Source organism: Schistocerca serialis, chromosome 6 (genome assembly GCF_023864345.2).
Source record: "Schistocerca serialis cubense isolate TAMUIC-IGC-003099 chromosome 6, iqSchSeri2.2, whole genome shotgun sequence".
Taxonomy (NCBI): Eukaryota; Metazoa; Arthropoda; class Insecta; order Orthoptera; family Acrididae; genus Schistocerca; species Schistocerca serialis.
Genome location: NC_064643.1, coordinates 723557094 through 723579060, shown reverse-complemented (window position 1 = coordinate 723579060; position 21967 = coordinate 723557094). Strand labels below are relative to the sequence as shown.

At 40.9% G+C, this 21967-nt stretch overlaps 1 protein-coding gene across 4 annotated transcripts in view; it reads left to right on the top strand.

Annotated features, from left to right (window-relative positions):
- The window catches only part of LOC126484047 (homer protein homolog 2), a 384728-nt gene that overhangs the window by 299988 nt on the left and 62773 nt on the right, over positions 1-21967 (top strand). For 3 of the 4 annotated variants that reach the window (XM_050107387.1, XM_050107388.1, XM_050107391.1), the window contains exons 4-6: positions 1869-2023; positions 2110-2377; positions 12689-12834. In XM_050107387.1, the coding sequence (XP_049963344.1) occupies positions 1869-2023; positions 2110-2377; positions 12689-12834 (569 nt within the window). The remainder of the gene's footprint in view (positions 1-1868; positions 2024-2109; positions 2378-12688; positions 12835-21967) is intronic. The other variant, XM_050107389.1, reaches the window with a different exon arrangement.

Sequence of the window (21967 nt, the reverse complement as noted above, 5' to 3'; positions counted from 1 at the left end):
ACACACATCCCTGAAAACAATTATTAGAACCAATTGGATTTCAAATGTGGAGGGAAAATTGAAATATCAGTTGTCAACTGCCAAAGCAAAGTCCCAGAATCCACCTCTCTCTAAGGAAACAATCTCTCGCGTAAACCTAGGAACTGAGGGTTCATTGAAGTATGGAAACTTTCAATAACACCTATGACAGCTTTTTTGCTGGGTGAAGAAATGGAACAGTTGGCAACATACGTTCTTCTAAAATGTGAGTATATTCCTCTCTAGTCCACCAATTTTCTCACTTCAGCTGCAGTCTTCCACCTCCAAACAGTCAAGGTTACCCATCCCCTATATGTTGTGACAATAGTGTAATACTGCAAGTGTCACTGGGTCCTTGTCCTCGTGTCAGTCTGTGCTACCAAGCCCCATAAATCTCTTGACAGCTGGGAGATTCTGGAGACAAAATGACATACTTGCTTCCTGATGGACAAATGTACTGGCTTGTTTTCTTCTTGCAGGCTTGCAATGACAGAAACCAGCAGTGAATAGGGCAGTGGTGGACAGCAGCTACACCCCCTGCAAGGTATGCAGAGGACTGTGCCCACGTCTGAAGTGGATGCGAATGGAGTCTCGATGCTGGCATCTGAAATGGCTCTGCCTTGGCCTCTGTAGTTGGTTTAGGTCTTCCTGCTTTCTGGTAAACACAAAGATTTCCTTTGTTCTCCTCTTAATACCTTTTTATCTCATTTTCACAGTAATATGGCCAATGGTGGAAGAGTAGTCTATTTCAATGTTTCGGAGACTTGTGAATGAATATACACACATTTCTGTTCTTATGCTCACAGTTAGCAAACTTTTGAGTGGGCGAGGGTAGGGGGAGGAGGAGGAGGAGGAGGAGGAAAAGAGAGAAGAGAGAGAGAGAGAGAGAGAGAGAGAGAGAGAGAGAGAGAGAGAGAGAGAGAGAGAGAGAGAGAGAGAAAATAAAAGTTCATAAATTAGGTACCTATGCAGAATAATGGGTTGTTGTAGAAAATATATCATTTATGTATTGGTTCCTGTCTTATGAAGGTAAAATATGGTCTGTAGTAACCACAACCAACAGCGGGAACGCCTTGTGCTGCAGATCGGAGCCGCCAGGCAGGGAAGCCGCTGGCGGTGGAGCACGCGCCACCGGGTAAACAGAGGACGAGTCGGATGACAGACCAACGACAACTGACAACAACCGACCATGACCGACTATGGGCGACACAACAAGAAAGAGATAATAACGGAGGCTTGTGGAAACCATAACACCAAACGTAAATCCACTCGGAACCAGAGCCAGGCAAATGTCAACAACGAGCAACGACCAGAACGCAGTACCACCGAGATAGAAACGAAATCCAGAGTGAGTACCAGACTGGCTGGACTAGGGCAGAGTGGGTCCCTATATACGAAACCGGAGGGAGCGGCTATTGGCCGCTGTCTGCACGTGGCTTAGCGGTGGCGCCCTCGCTGCGCGAGAGCCACTGCGCGGAATAGCCGCGGCAGAGGCGGAGCCCTCTATGGGCTGACCACATCCATTTGTTCTGCCGCGTGTTCGACTTCCACGGCGGAAGGTACTAGATGGTCCTCTTAAATTAAAACAAAAATTAATAACAGCTTCCAGCTCTGGTGAACACTACTCCTTTCCTTCACTTCAAATAAAATTGTCTTGAATAATTATGTATTGGGCAGAATTTGAAAGAAACCTCACTGCCTTACCTCATTTAAAATTGGATCAAGTAATAGCTCTTTTAAACTGTCACCCTTTCAGATTGGGAATTGAATCCTAATGATACATGTAATTTTTCTGATGAGAAAGCTAGGCATTGAAAGATCTGTGATTGTGTCGACACTTTATTTTTCAGTTCATCGAGAAGTTTCAGGAGGTGAAAGATGCGACTCGTCTGGCAGCAACCAAAGCTCTGGCCAACGGTGCCGCAACAGGTGCGACACCTGTCACCTCCGCCAACGCATCCCCCGTCACTGCCAGGGCCTGTGCCACAGCCTCTGCTGCCGCCGGGTGCGTAACACTAGTTGTCAGGTGAAGCAGCATGCTCTCCATGTTAGAGGAATGTGACTGGAGCCCATTCCTTATCACGGCTGCAGGTCCCACACTCACCCTATCGGGGACGGCCCGCTGCTGGAACCACCGGCCTCCTCCAACCCTGGGCCCGGATCCACAGTCAACTCCGTGGCGGTTTCAGCACCGCCGGGAGCGGTAGTGGCTGCTGCGCCCTCGTCCGGACCAGTGAACAGTGGCCACAACCAGAGCCATAACCAGAGTCACAACCAGAACCAGAACCAGAACCAGGTGGGCGACACCAAGAGCCACCAGCGCACCCAGTCCCTGCCGGGGGGCGGCGGCGCCCTGCAGGTCAGCGCCTGCTACCTCTCTTCTTCCTGCTGGCCGACTGCACTCACCCAGATACTGCTTCATTTCTTCTTCTTCTTCTTCCTGTCATCTTGTCATTATTATTATTATTAAAATTATTACTACTACTACTACTACTACTACTACTACTACGTCTGTGTTAACGTTTCCTTAATTCTGTATGTACTGTTCCTCATTTTCTCTGGCTTTGTGAATTCTGTGTGTAGTATCTTGTGCGTAAAAGTGTTTATTCCTCGTATTATCAGTTCTCTTGTGCTCTTATTTTGCACATCTCTTAGCCTGTGAGCTAGTTTTTGCTAATGCTCTTTTTGAGGAATGTAGTAATTTTAATTTCTTGAGCCTGTTGGTATTCAGTTAAACTGTCCAGAAAAGACTAACGTCCTCTTTGGTAGTAACTCTCACTTTTTCTTTGTGCTTTGGTAGATCTCATTATTTCTCATTTTGCAGGTCTCTTTTGTAATTGTCACATCAACAATTCTTTGTCCAGTCTGCCTTCCGAGGTTCCCCATTTCGTCATTATCAAGCAGCTGTGTGTGTACATACATTCTGGTTCTGTGACTGTAGTATAGTGCTGCAGGTTTTTATTTCTAGAAATGTTTATCCTGCAATAAATATTAGATTGTGTGTTCTTCTCACTTTACTAATTTATACATCTACTGCAAAAATTTCTGGCCTGCTTTGTTGTGTATTTTTTCTGTGCTATTTGCAGTAGCTGTTTCTAGTATGCATACTGTGTGTGTTTGCGCGTGCGTGTGTACATGCATTTTTTAAAGACTGTTTTGTGGCTGTATCAAAAAATTTACATCTTTCATTAAAGACTTCTTCTTTTCACATTTTTGTGGTAGACTCTTGAATATGCTACTTCTGTGTGGTTGTTATTTTTGGTTGCAAACAGCAGCAAATGTATTATTATTCAGTTGTTACAGCTTTTTAACTTGAGTTTTAATACACTGTACACATACATACTTTCAGCAAAACTGAATGTCACGTACCTCTCTATTAATTTTTTTTATTTATATTTGTAGATTATATCTGAATTTTCCGTTCATATTTATTTGGCAGTGTGCTTTAGCTTAAGAATGCTTTGTGATACAGAGGAACAAACAACTGTATGTCTATTGATTTCTACAAAATAACTGGTGTGTGTGTGTGTGGGGGGGGGGGGTTTGGTTGGTTGGTTGGTTCCTCCTTCAGGAAGAGGGGTTAGAGGAGGAGGAAGAGGGGTGAAAGAAAAGGGCTAGAGAGGTGTAGGAAAAGGGGTAGATTGCGAAAAAGTCACCCAGAACCACGGGTCAGGGCAGACTTACCAGACTGGATGAGAAGGAAAGACTGTTTGTTGGGGAAAGACTTCCCTTCTCATCCCATCCGGTTAGTCTCCCCTGACCAGCAGTTCTTTTCCTAGACCTCCCCAGTTCTTTCCCTTCACCACTCTTCCTTCCCCTGTAACCCTTCTGCCTGAAGGAGGAGCCGCAGGTTCCGAAAGCGTGCCTAATTATATGTTTCTTTTATATGTGTGTTCTGCTGCCACTCGGTGAGTAGATTTTTTATCTATCCAATTACATTATTTTGTCAAAAATTGGTTATTTTCTATTATAGTACACAGTTTGTCACGTATGTTAATGATGTCAAATTTTTAATAAATATCTTAAAGATGCAGAGTGCTAAGCACTCTAGATATGTGTGGTTGTGTTTAAGAGAAATGGGGAATGAAAGATGAAGCCTAATAAAACTATATAAAAATATCTATACTGTTAAATAAAATCAAAGTAATAACCATAATTGAGGTAGTTGCTCAAATTGCAAATCTGTGAAATCAGAATTTGCTGCTGGATTACAGTCAGTAGCGTATTGCTCCACTCAGCACACTGTAACATGCTCAGATCATCCTTGGAATGCTGTCCACAATTGGGGTAGAAACATTGCTCTCGAAGTCTGTCACTCTTCGACAGCCATTCTGAAGTTGTGCAGTTTGTGAGTAGTGTTCCTGTAATGACACACTAAAAGTTTCAGCTGGCTCTAAGCATGCTCAGTTCAGCTGCATATGAGCAGTTACTGCGGGCCATTCCAGTCACGGGATTCCTGCCTCCTGGAGGAAGACATTCATGAGATGGGTGCAGTATGCTTGTGCATTATAAGCTAGAGAGATTATCCTGTTACTGAAATGTTTACTTTAGAGCCATACAACAGGCTGGAGAATGTAGCCATCTGCTTACCTTCTTTGGTGGTGTGGGGCAGCCAACAATCAAACATGGTGCTGGCCAAAAACTTGATTGATCCACATCTGTACTGAGTCCTTGGGCCTCCATACCTGAGATATGCATAGGTACCTGCCTGCCTACACATTGTTCTACAACAGTTGTCAGGCTTCAGACAAGTATTACATTCATCTGTGAAGAGAACAAGGCAATGCTGATTCAGGTTCCTTTTAGTCTGTGTTCCCTTGCCTGTCAAGAACCAAAATTCGTTATGTGGAGAGAATTGGGGTTGACATAGATTTTTTTAGTTGCCTTGAAACAGGCAGCATACAGTTCTGATGTATTCTCCTCGGACTACCGTAATTTGTAGGTAATGATTATCAGCTGGTGTTTCTGCTATGGTGCAGAGTGTCAGCTAGAAATGACCCTGTGAGGCATATTCACTGATGGCAAAGTGTACACGAGCCATATTCATGACTGGAGACAGAACTTATTCTGCGGAAATGCTCTGAGAAGCCAGTTTAATGTTACCTCGTTCACACAGGTGACTGAATGTAGTGATTTACTCCTGCCAAGAATATTGAGCAAGAGGTTTCCACCAAGAAAATGTGAACTGTGCAAGTCATGAGGATGGTGCAAACATTTTCTGAGTTGTTTCTATGTGGTAACATTTGGCAGCCAATTATTTAGGCACATGTGCATGTGTATTCAGTTTTCTCATATGTTTTGTCTGGTATTCTGTGTACAGAGTGATTCAGGTGGAATGTCACATAATTTGTGAGGTGATTCTAAATGTAAAAATAAACCAAATAAGTCATGTGAACATGTGTACGAATTTAGATTGTTGCGGAACTGGAGTGGCTTGAAGACTACACACATCCAGGGATGAATATTAAGTCAAGAGTGAATTTTACTTACCGAAATGCTGAGTAGAGGCTATGATGGACAGAACAATGGTGGACCAGACGAGTGATCCATCTTAAAAGAGTTGCAGGTGTTCTCCAATAGATGGCAGCACTTCGATGTTGCACTGAGGCAACAGCTGCAAGCATAGCCAGTGTTCAGGTGTGTGTGGGGGGGGGGGGGGGGGGGGGGGGGACCATTGAGTCCGTTTGCTAGGGTATTTCCCAGGGTTTTTCAAACATAATGCGAATATGGAATACTATCCTGTGTACGTGTAACATCAGAATGTGGGGCTGTCTTTTCAGTTGAGGGAAGGGTCAGCAGTGTCTGACCACCCGTATGTTGCACATTAGCCATGAGCTCAATGTTCCACAAATGCCTACACAGAATTTCAGTAAGTGATATTCATGCTTGTCTTAATATTCATTCATGGGTTTGTGTCGTCTTCAACCTGCTCCAGTTCTGCAACATTCATCCTGAATCACCATGTAAGTCACTTCCAAGCAAGACTCAACAGTTGTTTGGTGATCTCCTATGTAAAAACAGGAAGGGAGGGGGGGTTGAGGCAGTGCGTTGAGATAACAATTGCTTTCAAGTCTGCCAGGTACATTTATTGCAAAATTTCAGAATTACAGAAAAAAGCAGTAGACTTCCATACATCAACACTAGAGAACCTGGCAATGCTTTGCAATTCTTAAATATGTATGGGAATGAATATACTTCCTAATCTAGGGTATCCTTGAGAATTAAATGTACAACATTGTTCATTTTTTGGGTACTTCGTGGTAAGAGTATGAACCAGTTTTCTGAAGTACTGGTCTGTAGAAGGGCAACATACAGTTGACCATGTGAAAAACACATTGGTCATAAATAAATTCCAATTTCTTTGAATAAATGATCTTCAGCCATGTGTATTGTTCCTGTAAATGAAACCTCGATTCCCCTGAATTGATTGGGTACATCAGTTGGGGTCATTGGTGTATGAAGTACGAGACAGGCCTCACCATCTGCTGCAACTATGAGGATAGTTACTTCAGTGACTTCATTGTACATAGTTTTAACCTGTGATTGGATAGCAATACAAAGTTTCGTGTAATCCATATTGCATACTAATTTTCTAATCAAAGCAAAAGTCATACATACGGGGGAACTATGTATATGGGAGGGGGGGGGGGGGGGGAATTGTCTATGGCTTAAGTGACTTGCTATCATAGTTGAAACAAACTGCAAGAAATATTATGAAATTGCACATTTCCACAACTTTCCTCTCTTGCAATCAGTTTTAACAGAAATCCTGCACATTGTTTAAAAAAAACAATAGACCCGATCATACTACATCTCAAGTAGTTCCAAAATGCTGTGTTATATTGCTATTACATCTTAAAGTCTGTTAATTGTAAGTGCTTTTACTAGCTAATGAAGATTATTTTCAGTCTAAATATTCTAGAATGAGTAATGCTGTAATTTGTACTTAACTGCTATTTTACCGGACCTCTTGTTGTTGGAGGTATTCTGGCATCTCAACTTTGCAGTTTGGTGGTGGTAACTTCATTAAATTAAGCATTCAGACATTAACTTTACCTCAGTCTTTGTAATTTAATCACAAAATAACTTTTGAATACATGCTTGTAGAGAATACAACTTTGACTTTCACAGCGTTGTTCAAACTCTGTACTCCTCTGCAATGTACTGTACATACTGGTTTGTTGGACGAAGCCACTGAAATGTAAATCTGTTCTTAATAGTGTGAACCAGTATGTGAAATATTGACAACAGCATTTTAATTTAGTTACATTTACATATATTATCTAGACACACCATGACATACGTGAAAAACATTATTGCAATTTTCTTACCGAAACTTCATAAATTTGCGTTCCTTCATAATCAAAATTTACATACAAAATAAGTGCTTTTAACAATTAATTTTAGAAAGTATTAATTTTAAGCAGAATTAAATTATAATTTCATGTCACTTATGACAATTCATATTAATTTATAAGAATTACTTTTTTCTATTTGTCCTGAAGATGGCAAATGTATTATTTGTTTACATAACAATACACTTATTTTCATTAACTTTGGCCATAGATTCAAATAAGGTGCTTTCTATATATAGTTCTAAACGCCACTGAGAATAATTAGTGCAAGTTGAAATACAAAATATAACTATATGCAAGTACAAGGGTTGTTCAAAAAGTGATCCAGTACATTTTTTTCCGGAAAGTTGGTTGGTTTTATTTAGGATTTCAATACACCATATTATTTTGGCTACAAAACCCTTTTGTTCAACACAACCTTCATTCATTGCAATGGCCTTACACCCCTTACTCAGAAGGTCTGTATGCCCCCATGAGCCATTGTCTTGTTCCTTCATCCATGTACTGCTTCTTGCAGAGTGGGTCAAACAGATGGAAGTCAGAAGGTCAGAGGGCCAGGCTCTAGAGTGGACAAGGAAGAACAGTCCAATGACATTTCGTGAGCTCCTCTTGGGGTGCACAGGCTTTTGTGATGCCTTGTGTTGTCATGGAGAAGGAGAAGTTTGTTTGCATTGTTGTGGCAACAAACACTCTGAAGTCATTTCTTCAGTTTCAAGAGGGTATCACACTACACTTCTGAGCTGATCGTTGCACATCAAACAGAATAATCCTTTCAGAGTCCCACAAGACTATCCCCATGACTTTACTGGCTCAGGATGTGGTTTTGAACTTTTTCTTTAGAGGAGAGGTGGTGTGGCATTACTCCATGGATTGCTGTATTGTATCTGGTTTGAAGTGATGAACCCATGTTTAATTGTCTGTGATGACGCTCAATAAAAAATTGTCACATCATCCTCATAATGTGCAGAAATTCCACGCAGATGGTTCTTCGTTGCTCTTTATGACCTTCTGTTAGGCAGTGATGAATGTAGCAGGAACACTCCTCTGAATATCCCAACTGGTGAACAAGTGTGTCAGCACTATAAACAGAGACATCCAGTTGAGCAACAAGGGGTTTGATTGTGATCCATCAATCACATTGAATAAGCGTGTCTGCATGTTTCAACATTGCTGGAGTCACAGCTGTGTGTGTGTGTCTGACACACGTGAAATGGACAGGCCCGTGCAACCTTGCTGTGATGAGACGCCTCGCCCAGTGACTCACTGTGCTTTTGTTCGCTGCTAGATCTCCAAAGACTTTTTATAAGCTCCCATGAATATCTGTGATTTCCTGCCAAAAGAAACTTGCTGACGGCTCTGCTTGGAATGCACCTTCATTTTAGGTGCCATTTTGAAGGCTATGTATAGGCTGACATGTATTGGAACTTTATGAAGTTGTAGGAGCTGATGCAGGAATATTCCCTGATGTCCCACAACAAATTCTGCATATTTTCAACTGAAATTGGTCGAGAAAAAAAGTGTCACAGTACTTACTGAATGCACCTCGTATACACACAATGGCATTGACTGTATCGGGTGATATACTAAACCACTGTACCACAGGTACTTTTTGGGCCTCCTGACCTGTTACATTACAACTTTCATTCATTCATTTATTCATCCATTGTGTTCATCATGAAGAAGAGCATGTGGTATGAATAAAATTATACATCAGTTGTCAGAAGCAGCCACAGCAGACTACTTGCACAAAGAATACTAACAAACAGTTGGAACTAGTGCTCATCACATAGATATAAATTGTATAAAAATAATGGTGACCCCATAACTTTTTGCAGAACCCTGACTCCTTGATCCTTGTGCAGCTATTCCCATTTCTGCTGCCAGGTGTCCAGTGACTGCTTCCATGCTTTGCTCACGAAGCTACTTTGGTTTGCTTTAAAGTTGCTGTCAGTAATTTGAATTTATGCCATTTCTTTTATAGAGAAATGTTGATACAAAAGAGTATGAGCTTGGATCTTAAGTTCTTGCAACATTTTGCAGCAATATTCTGAACTGTGCTCCAGCACCACCAAGACCTACCCATTTCTCTCTGTTTGAAGTGCTGTTTGTGGTCCAGTCACAACATGGCCACAGTTTAAACCATTTGATACAGCCAGAGTCACATTTGTGAGAATATTTGGCACATTCCAAGTGCCCAAGACTGAGCCTGTCTTTTGTTAGTATTCATATGCCTACAGAAATTAAGCACATATTACAGCTGACTAAAGGTAACATCAGTGTTGGAACACTTGGAATATGCCAAATCCCCTCACAAATCTGACGCTGACTGTATTGGCCAGACCATTTTAATTGTTGCTAGATGGTGGTTGGATGACGAGTTCCACTTCCAATAGTGTGTCTGTGCAGCACTGCATTGAAAATGGTCATAAAATAACATTACAAGAAACAAAGATCATAGCCCACACTGCTTCACATTATGTGACATGACTAATTTTAAAAGCTTGTCCATTTGAAAACACTGTTTAAGACCCCACAATATTTATAGCCCCCCCCCCCCCCCCCCAACCTTCCAGGAAATTTTGCATAGAAGTGTTCCACTTGCTGAACATGACATCTGCAGTAAAATATGGTTGCACAGCTTGCAAGGACTGTGCTAAATACTATAACATTGGCAGTGAATGCCTTTTGTGTTAGCTGCCATTGCTCGTATTACACTGAAGTGCCAAAGACACTAGTATAGGCATGCATATTCAAATACAGAGATACGTAAAGAGGCACAATACGGTGCTGCACTCAGCATCACCTATATAAGCCAACAAGTGTCTGGCACAGTTGTTAGATCAGTTACTGATGCTACAATGCGCATGAGCGATAGGACACAGCATCTCCGAGGTAGCAATGCAGTTGGGGATATTCTCATATGACCATCTTGCAAGTGTACCATGAATATTATGAATCTTATAAAACATCAAATCTCGGACACTGCTGCAGCCGGAAAAAGATCCTGCAAGAACGGGACCAACGACGACTGGAGAGAATCGTTCAGTGTGACAGAAGTGCAACCCTTCCGCAAATTGTTGCAAGATTTCAATGCTTGGCCATCAGGAAGTGTCAGCGTGCGAACCGTTCAATGAAACATTGTCGATACAGGCTTTCGGAGCCAAAGGCCCACTCATGTACCCTTTATGACTGCGTTACACAAAGCTTTATGCTTCGCCTGGGCCCATCAACACTGACATTGGACTGTTGGTGACTGAAACATGTTGCCTGGTCAGAAGAGTACCGTTTCAAATTGTATCGAGAGGATGGACATGTACGGGTATGGAGACAACCTCATGAATCCATGAACCCTGAATGTCAGCAGGGAACTGTTCAAGCTGGCGAAAGCTCTGTAACTTGTGTGAGGCATGTACAGTTGAGGTGATATGGGATCCATGATACATCTAAATACAAATCTGAAAGGTGACATGTACATAAGCATCCTGTCTGCATCCATTCATGTTCATTGTGAATTCCAGTGGACTTGGGAATTACCAGCAGGACAATGCGACATGCCATATGTCCTGAACTGCTACAGAGTGGCTCTAGGAACACTCTTCTGAGTATAAACACTTCCACTGGCAACCCAACTCCCCAGACATGAACATTATTGAGCATATGTGGGATGCTTTGCAACGTGCTGTTCAGAAGACTTCTCCGTGCTTGCGGGGGCTCTACACGATATTAGGCAGGTGTACCAGTTTCTTTGGCTGTTCAGTGTATATTCAAATTCAAGTGTGTGCGCGTGTGTGTGTGTGTGTGTGTGTGTGTGTGTGTGTGTGTGCGTGTGTGCGTGTGCGTGTCTGTGTGAGATTATACGAGGTGCATTCAAGTTCTAAGGCCTCCGATTTTTTTTCTAATTAACTACTCACCCGAAATCGATGAAACTGGCGTTACTTCTCGACGTAATCACCCTGCAGACGTACACATTTTTCACAACACTGACACCATGATTCCATGGCAGCGGTGAAGGCTTCTTTAGGAGTCTGTTTTGTCCACTGGAAAATCGCTGAGGCAATAGCAGCACGGCTGGTGAATGTGCGGCTACGGAGAGTGTCTTTCATTGTTGGAAAAAGCCAAAAGTCACTAGGAGCCAGGTCAGGTGAGTAGGGAGCATGAGGAATCACTTCAAAGTTATCATGAAGAAACTGTTGCGTAACGTTAGCTCGATGTGCGGGTGCGTTTTCTTGGTGAAACAGCACACGCACAGCCCTTCCCGGACGTTTTTGTTGCAGTGCAGGAAGGAATTTGTTCTTCAAAACATTTTCGTAGGATGCACCTGTTACCGTAGTGCCCTTTGGAACGCAATGGGTAAGGATTACGCCCTCGCTGTCCCAGAACATGGACACAATCATTTTTTCAGCTCTGGCGGTTACCCGAAATTTTTTTGGTGGCGGTGAATCTGTGTGCTTCCATTGAGCTGACTGGCACTTTGTTTCTGGATTGAAAAATGGCATCCACGTCTCATCCATTGTCATAACCGACGAAAAGAAAGTCCCATTCATGCTGTCGCTGCGCGTCAACATTGCTTGGCAACATGCCACACGGGCAGCCATGTGGTCGTCTGTCAGCATTCGTGGCACCCACCTGGATGACACTTTTCGCATTTTCAGGTCGTCATGCAGGATTGTGTGCACAGAACCCACAGAAATGCCAACTCTGGAGGTGATCTGTTCAACAGTCATTCGGCGATCCCCCAAAACAATTCTCTCCGCTTTCTCGATCATGTCGTCAGACCGGCTTGTGCGAGCCCGAGGTTGTTTCGGTTTGCTGTCACACGATGTTCTGCCTTCATTAAACTGTCACACCCACGAACGCACTTTCGACACATCCATAACTCTATCACCACATGTCTCCTTCAACTGTCCATGAATTTCAATTGGTTTCACACCATGCAAATTCAGAAAACGAATGATTGCACGCTGTTCAAGTAAGGAAAACGTCGCCATTTTAAGTATTTAAAACAGTTCTCATTCTCGCCACTGGCGGTAAAATTCCATCTGCCGTACGGTGCTGCCATCTCTGGGACGTATTGACAATGAACGCAGCCTCATTTTAAAACAATGCGCATGTTTCTATCTCTTTCCAGTCCGGAGAAAAAAAATCGGAGGCCTTAGAACTTGAATGCACCTCGTATTGTATTTATGCACACTTGAGGAAAATTATGCTTCAGTTTGGTTCTTAGATAATGTTTGATATTGAAATTATGAAATATATTTTAAGTAATTATAATCATGTATTGATAGTAGATTAACATGTATATGCTGCTTTCACAGGCAGGAGAGAGCCCCAAACATCAGCCAAAGTCTGGAGATAAGAGCCCAGCTCCTGTGTCTGCAGCAACACCCGCCATTGCTAACCTGCCTCCAGAAGCACAACTTAAATATGAAAATGATAGGCTGAAGCTTGCTCTAGCACAGAGGTAATAACAGCAGCCACATATTTAACAGTTATCCTTTTATAATATTGTTGTGTGCTCAGGAGACAATTCTTGCCACAGTGAAAACGAAGAGGATGAGATTTAATAAATTAATGAGGAAGTTTGAAGGTGGCAAACTCAGTATTTGGAGATAGGTGTAGGTGGAGATACGTATTTGTGGTGGGTCAAGCATGTTGATGCTTTGTATGGGCTACCTGCCTTGGTCCGTGTAGTGGCAGAACATTTTCGAGAGAACTTGGAGAATGACCCATGTAAAATTTTAATAGTACTGTCTTAATGGAGAATTTCTACAACATAATACCAAACTAACTTTTGGATTGGATCAAAGATTTCCTTGAAGATAAAGCTCTTCACATTATTGTTAAGGGAGTGACAGTTTTACACATGCAACTAACTTTGTGTGTACATCATGGGACTGTTACAGCCATTGGTGTTGTGGATGTATGGTAATGGGATAATGTACAAAACAGCTACTATACCATATGCTACATTGTTGTTGTATTTAAGTGTAAATCATCAGTTGACTGCATTACATGAAGAGAGAGAGAGAGGGGGGGGGGAGAGAGAGAGAGAGAGAGAGAGAGAGAGAGAGAGAGAGAGAGAGAGAGAGAGATGACACAAATAGAAAATTAAAGTGAAGTGTATTAAATGCAAGAGCATCATGCAGATGATTGTCAAACTCCACTGACATACTCTAAAGAACAGGTGTTCTACATATATACTCTGCAAGCTATCTTATGATATGTGTGGTGGGGGATATTACTTCATGATCTCTGTCACTTGCCCCATTTCCTATTTCAGTCACAAATGGTGATCTTTGGTGGCTATGTTTAAATGTTAGTGAAGTTCATTTTACTGTTATAACAGCTTTCTATCATGGCTGTTACAATAATTTCTGACATTCCTATGCTTCACAGATTTACTCATCACTATTCGGTCTAAGGTGCATTGCACAGCACTGTTGATTGAATCGCGTTCATTTATACACTTCATTTGTCGCCTGTATATGGGTGTTTGTGATATTGACTGCTCGGATAGTGTAAAGTATTGAAACTTCCTGGCAGACAAACTGTGTGACGGGCTGTTACGAATTCGGGACCTTTGCCTTTCGCGGGCAAGTGCTCTACCAACTGAGCTACCTGAGTTCGAGTCTCGGCCCAGCACGCAATAAAATTCTACATGAAACTTGGGAAGTCTGTTATTGAAACATTTCCAGTGATTGAGCAGGCATTTGGAAATAAATGTCTGTCAAAACAGCAGGTGTTTCATTGGGACAAAGTGTTTTTGGAAGAGTGGGTTGCTGTTGACATTTAAACTCACTCTGAATGTCCTTAAATGCTGAAAGGTGAAGACTGTGTGAATGTGTGTGTGTGTGTGTGTGTGTGTGTGTGTGTATGTGTGAGTGTGTGTGTGTGTGAGAGAGAGAGAGAGAGAGAGAGAGAGAGAGAGAGAGAGAGAGAGAGAGAGAGAGAATGAACTTCGAGTGACTTTCGTGATAGCTTATGCCATGAGTATACCCAGAATTACTGTACAGAAGACTGTTACTGAACAATTTGCAGAGGAAGAAAGTGTATGCAAAACTGTAAACGTTGACCATTGACCTGAAGTCCTACTGGATGCTTGTTTGTTAAGGATTTCAGGAATTGTGCAGATATGATGCTACTTCTTGGACTGTGTTATAACTGGAAATGAGTTTTGAGTTTTCAAATATAAACCTGAGATGAAGACACAGACCTCCACCTGGAACATCTTACAGTCACTGTACTTTGAGAAGGAACCTGTGAGGAGATCCAAACTGAAGGCTGTGCTCGTTGCCCTTTTTGATGCTACTGGTATTGTTCACCATTAATTTGTACCAGCACTGAACACACTGTCAATACTACCTTTTATGTTGAAGTGCTCAAAAAAGCTGCAAAAGGGTCACACACATTGGACCCCATGTTCTCAGTTTGTGGAAGATCTACCAAGGCAGTACATGAAGCCACACTTCGTCTTTGGTGAGAGACTGTAGGTTAAAAACGACATGGCAACACCGCTGCAGCTAGACCCACCCCAATACAGTCCTGACCTCACTCTGGCAAACATTTGTCTGTTTTTCCATGTCAAAACACTCTCAAAAGGACACTGTTTTGAGACTGTCAAAAACTTGAAAGCTGGTGTTACAGTTGCTCTAAAGGACAAATCAACCCAGTTGTTCCAGTGTGCCTACAACACTTGGAAAATTGGTAGCAAAATGTCCTATTTCGAAGAATTTTGATTCTGATCTATTATACTGTTCAGGTTCAATAAATTAGTTTCTATTGACTTCCACCCAAACCTGCAGATATCAGACACTCGGATTTGGACGAAACATTCTATGTTGACAGAGTATCAACCAAAAGTCTGATTTAGTTCGTACTATGTGCTGTCGTCCACCAGAACGGGCATAAACATTACTTAAAAGTAACAACAGAACTACCAGAGTACACAAAAGGAATATCTGTGAGCTTTATTGTTTGTCATTTCTATGGGGGAGCTGGTAGCGCACTAGCTCATTGTACGAAGAATCCAGGGTTCAGATACCAGTGATGGCATTATTATTATTATTATTATTATTATTTCTTTCCTATCTCAGACATCATGTCTGGTTAAAAATTCTTGCATAGACCACCAAATAACCCACAAGTCGAAACAACAACAACAACAACTATCAACCCAATCATGCACAACAAAATAAATGAAAATACAACTATGGAAAAGTTACAACTACTGGTTTATATAGGAGCACTCACTACACTAAATATACACACTAGGCAGAGATCAGAACCAACCAACACATGGAAGAAACCCACAAAACCAGCATGGCAACACAGGCTACAGATCAGAATAGAGAAACTGGGAAAAGACATCGGACAGCTAACACAATTTATAAGAAATGAAATATCAGACAAAAAACGAAAAAGGTTAGGTAAAATCTCACAACAAGAAGCAATAGAGCAATTAGATGAAAAGAAGCAGAAATTACAAGCATTGGCCAAACGGCTTAGAAGATACAAAAAAAGTGAAAATAGAAGGAAACAAAACCAAACATTCAACACAAACCGAAAGAAATTTTACCAGACAATAAATAACACACACATTAAAATAGATAACCCACCAAACATAACAGACATGGAACACTTCTGGAGCAACATATGGTCAGACCCGGTACAACATAACAGGCATGTACGGTGGATACAAGCAGAAACACACACATGCAACATGATACCACAAATGCCTGAAGTGATAATTTTGCAACATGAAGTCACCCGAGCAATTAATTCTACACACAATTGGAAAGCCCCTGGGAATGATAAAATAGCAAATTTCTGGCTAAAGAAATTCACCTCCACACATTCACATCTAACTAAATTATTTAACAGTTACATTGCAGACCCATACATATTCCCTGATACACTTACACATGGAATAACTTATCTGAAACTTAAAGAACGAGCAGACACAGCAAACCCAGCTAAATATCGCCCCATAACATGCCTACCAACAATATACAAAATATTAACTTCAGTCATTACACAGAAATCAATGACACATACAACACAGAACAAAATTATAAATGAAGAACAAAAAGGCTGCTGGAAAGGAGCACGAGGATGTAAAGAGCAACTGATAATAGATACAGAGGTGGCATATCAAGCTAAAACTAAACAAAGATCGCTGCACTACGCATACATTGATTACCACAAGTCTTTTGATACTGTACCCCACTCATGGTTACTACAGATATTGGAAATATACAAAGTAGATCCTAAATTAATACAGTCCTAAACATATTAATGAAAAATTGGAAAACCACACTTAATATCCAAACAAATTCAAATAACATTACATCAAAGCCAATACAGATTAAGTGTGGAATATACCAAGGAGACTCATTAAGTCCTTTGTGGTTCTGCCTTGCTCTGAACCCACTATCCAACATGCTAAATAACACAAATTATGGATACAATATTACTGGAACATACCAACACAAAATCACACATTTGCTATGCATGGATGATCTAAAACTACTGGCAGCAACAAATCAACTACCAAACCAATTACTAAAGATAACAGAAGTATTCAGTAATTATATAAATATGGCTTTTGGAACAGACAAACGTAAGAAAAATAGCATATTCAAGGGAAAACACGCTAAACAAGAAGATTACATATTGGATAACAACAGCGACTGCATAGAAGCGATGGAAGAAACAGATGCCTATAAATATCTAGGATACAGACAAAAAATAGGAATAGATAATACAGATATGAAAAGAGGAACTAAAAGAAAAATATAGACAAAGTCTAACAAAAATACTGAAAACAGAATTGACAGCAAGAAACAAGACAAAAGGTATAAATACTTATACTATACCAATATTGACCTACTCATTTGGAGCAGTGAAATGGAGTAACACAGACCTAGAAGCACTCAATACACTTACACGATCACAATGCCACAAATATAGAATACATCACATACATTCAGCAACAGAAAGATTCACATTAAGCAGAAAGGAAGGAGGAAGGGGATTTATCGACATAAAAAACCTACATTATGGATGGGTAGACAATTTAAGAAAATTCTTTCTAGAACGAGCAGAAATTAGCAATATACACAAAGCAATCACTCATATAAATATGTCGGCTACACCATTGCAATTTCATAACCACTTCTACAACCCTTTAGATCACATAACATCAACGGATACAAAGAAAGTAAATTGGAAAAAGAAAACACTACATGGCAAGCACCCGTATCATCTAACACAGCCACACATCGATCAAGACGCATCCAACACATGGCTAAGAAAAGGCAATATATACAGTGAGACGGAAGGATTCATGGTTGCAATACAGGATCAAACAATAAACACCAGATATTACAGCAAGCATATTATTGAAGATCCCAATACCACAACAGATAAATGCAGACTTTGCAAACAACAAATAGAAACAGTAGATCATATCACAAGCGGATGTACAATACTAGCAAATACAGAATACCCCAGAAGACATGACAATGCAGCAAAAATAAAACAACAACAACTTGCCATAGAACATAAACTAATAAAACAACACGTTCCCACATACAAGTATGCACCACAAAATGTACTGGAGAATGATGAATACAAATTATACTGGAACAGAACCATTATAACATATAAAACAACACCACGTAACAAACCTGACATCATAGTCACCAATAAAAAGAAGAAATTAACACGACTAATCAAACTATCCATACCCAATACAACAAATATACAGAAGAAAACAGGAGAAAAAATTGAAAAATATATCCAACTGGCTGAGGAAGTCAAGGACATGTGGCATCACGATAAAGTTGACATCATACCAATTATACTATCAACTACAGGAGTCATACCACACAATATCCACCAGTACATCAACGCAATACAGCTACATCCAAACGTATATATACAACTACAGAAATCTGTAATTATTGATACATGTTCAATTACCCGAAAGTTCCTAAATGCAATGCAACATATACTGTACAGTTAAAAGGAAGTCACGCTTGATCAAGGGCCGCGTCACTTTCCATTTTTAACCAGACATGACGTCTGAGACAGGAAAGAGTAATAATAATAATAATAATAATAATAATAAACACAAACATAGAAAAAGTAACAGATGTACAAAATTGTTAGGGCTTTTGTGGCCACTTGTTGATAAACTGCCTATCGGTTTCTGTCTCGGGTTCTTCGGCTGATGTTCATCCAATGATTTTACTGACATTTCACAAGCACAAGTGGCTGGCATTGTCAAAGTTTCACCCTCCATTGCTGGTAGTGAACTGGAGCTGAGCTCGCAGCCGCAGCCGCAGACTATATGTACCTGGCATACAATCGTCCGAGGGCTTCTCCGCGGTCATTTCCGGTGCGATTCTCCTGTTGCTACCTGCGACGGTCATTCGCTGCAGCACGGGAAGCCAGGAGCCATTTACCTTAAGGCTTTCCCTTTTCTTGTTGAAGCTGTTCGTGTGTTTTTGTATTTCTACAGCTTTTCTGGATAAGCACATGTGATAGTGCTTCTCTACAGCCAGAACTCCCATGTCGGCAAATTTAGCCCAGCGCATGCTCTGTCACGGCCAATTTCTCCACCTGCCCTAACCTGCAATGTTGCTTATGTTCTTTGATCCTGGTGTTGATTGATCGTCCAGTCATTGCGACATAAACTTTTCCACATGTGCTTGGAAACGGTATATTCCCAATATTGCAAGTGGGTCCCTTTTCTCCTTTGCCAATCTAAGACACTCTTCGATCTTCCTTGTCAATTTGAAAATTGTCTTTACGCCATGTTTGCGCAATATATGGCCGATTCCATCCGTCACAGAAATAAACGTAATACATCTAATGTGTGCGGCACAGTCATCTGCAGTCTGTTATTATTAATGTTAGTACTGCCGCACTCATGTTGCAGTTGTTTTTCTGTTCTATTGTCCCATTGTTTCTATTTATTCTGTGAAACTACAAATGTTCTTGCTGCTTCATCATGAGACGTATCTGTTCCGTCACATGTGTTCAACAAAACATCACACCCACCTTTATAAATGTACTCTATAGCTTTGCTACTTTCAACTATCGAAGCAAAAGTGGACTGCCAAAAGAACATTTCTACAAACTCTGAAAAGTCTTTTTACAATTCAGGAAAATGTTGTCCCATGTAACAAAAAAAAAGTGGTCATTTGTAGTATTGGTACAACTCACCCATGTAAACCACATGCTATGTTGCTGATAGATATGCTTTTCGTTTGCTCTGGTAGTTCTGGTGTTACTTTTAATTAACGTTTATGCTAGTTCTGCTGGACAACAGCACATAGTATGAACTAAATCGTAGTTTTGGTTGATACTCTATTGACATACAATGTTTGGTCCAGATATGAGTGTCTGGCATCTGGAAGTTTGGGTTTTAGTGACATCATTTTCCGGACAAACATTGGATGTGCAACAAAGAGTAGACTGCACTGTAGCAAAATGCATCAATAATACTAATATATTAAATTACAAAGCCATTTCAGGTACATGGAAACTTAAGCAGTTAATTTAAACCTCAGTAGAAAACCCCGGTGATATGGGTTTCTGCCCCCAACAAGTAATATCAACATGCATGCCAGTACACAGCACAAGGTGAATACTGTGCTCCCAATGGCTGTTCTGCCTCACACTGATAAACTTTTGGGAAGAAGGGGGGGGGGGGGGGGGGAGGAGATGAAGATGAGTGGGAAGAGAGTGCAAAGAGGAAATAATTTCAGGGAAGAGGAAGAACAAGAAACATAACAGTTGCAGCCTCCAGTGCAAATAAGATTTTTGACTTTCTAGTATTGCCTTTAATGTCGTGGAGAAATTTGTGCATATTGTATATTAGTCCATTTGTTTGGCTCTGTTTCTTCTGAGACATCTGAACATGTCAACAAGAATAGTGATAGTAGGCACTGAAAGTTGCCGCTCTCTACACAAACATACAACGCTTCAGTGCATGAAATGCATAAAATGAATGGTCAGTGTTGCAAAGCCATGAAGGCAGCAGTGTGAGTGAAGCACTGTGGTGGCCCAGAGTCAATGACAGGCGTCTGTTGGATAGTCGTTGCTTCTTATGGTACTATCTTGGTGGCAGCTGTGGCAGAAATGATTCTGTGGCAGCAGCATGCATGTAGTCAGGGATCCTCCAAGCCACCAGTTGTGCTGCTTCCTGGTACGGTGTGCATGTGCCCACGCAGAAGATATTGAGAATTATTTGCAAATCATTTTTTATTTCTTAATGTATAATAGGAGAAAAGTGACTATTTTGAAAAACATCGCTGGTCCTACTCACACTACTCAATTTCTGTTTTTATCTAGTGCCTCATAGTAAACATTTGTGTGTCATAACACGTAAGACCATCTGCTTTTTATACACAGAAAGAAGCTATTTCATGTTAACCTTAGTGTTAAGTGGAATTTAAAGCTCTGAGACAAAATGCTCTGATAAATTACAGGAAGAGATGCTAAAAAAAGTACTTTCTTACTTTAGTTTTGAGTGTTTTTGGATATTCAGTTTCCTGCTTGATGTGTGCTGGCAACCTGTTGTAGACTTGGGCACTCAGAGAGAGAGATTGTCAGGGACACACAGTTTACATAGAAATTGTGGTTTGGAAGTCCACAGTCTATCCTAAAGTCACTCTCATTATTAAGCAAAAGTAATATTAAGGAGTAAATGCACTTGCACAATAGTATAAGAATGTCAGGGTTGGTGAAGAGACTTCTGGATGAAATTCATTTATCATCTTCGGATGATTTTCTCACTGCACCTTTCTGCAGAATAAATACCTTTTTGGGCCTTGGTTAACTTATGTGTGTGCTGATTGGAGTTCTGAATCTAGAGCTCTTTATAGACATTCTAGAAGTTGTATCAGCAAATACATCAGTCCAAAGCATCTAAGATGCCGTTTTTCTGTGTCATTTTATGTCACCAAGTGAGGTGTTGGCCTGTTTCAGGCCTTTATCTTCACATTTTATTCTATTTGCATACTGAATGTGCATTTGATAAGCTCTTGCTTCATTCACTTTCCCAGTTTTATTTGTTGACTTTGTGCCTGTATTGTGTGTTGTTTACACGAGTCGCATTGTTGGTAACCCATCCCTTTAACATTTCATTCTTGTAGTAGGGTGTTTTTTTTTCTCTCAGTTAAATGCATTTGGTCTTGGCCAGGTGATCTATTCACTCGGGCGTAAACAGGAGGCACTTTCCCTTATTCTGGAAGAGCTGCTGGGCATTTAGAGTGCAGGGTCTCACGCCAGTGGGTCACATGGTCAGTTGGATAAGCCTTTGCATGGATGATCCTCCTTGCTAAGCTTCCACTGACAATTAGTGGCAGAACCGAAAACTGGTGTCCTCAATAGCTGAATGGGAGTGAGAACTCTACCTTGTTAGTAAACTTTGGGTGGCATCCTCAGTTGTCCACTTGCTGTTGCTGTGTGGAGTCTCCAGACTAATTTCCTCAAGCAAAATATAAAGCCACTCATATGTCTGCAAATTTCCAAACTTTGCTGTTCCCTTGGGAACGGTGCGCAAAGCCAACAAAATTTCCTGA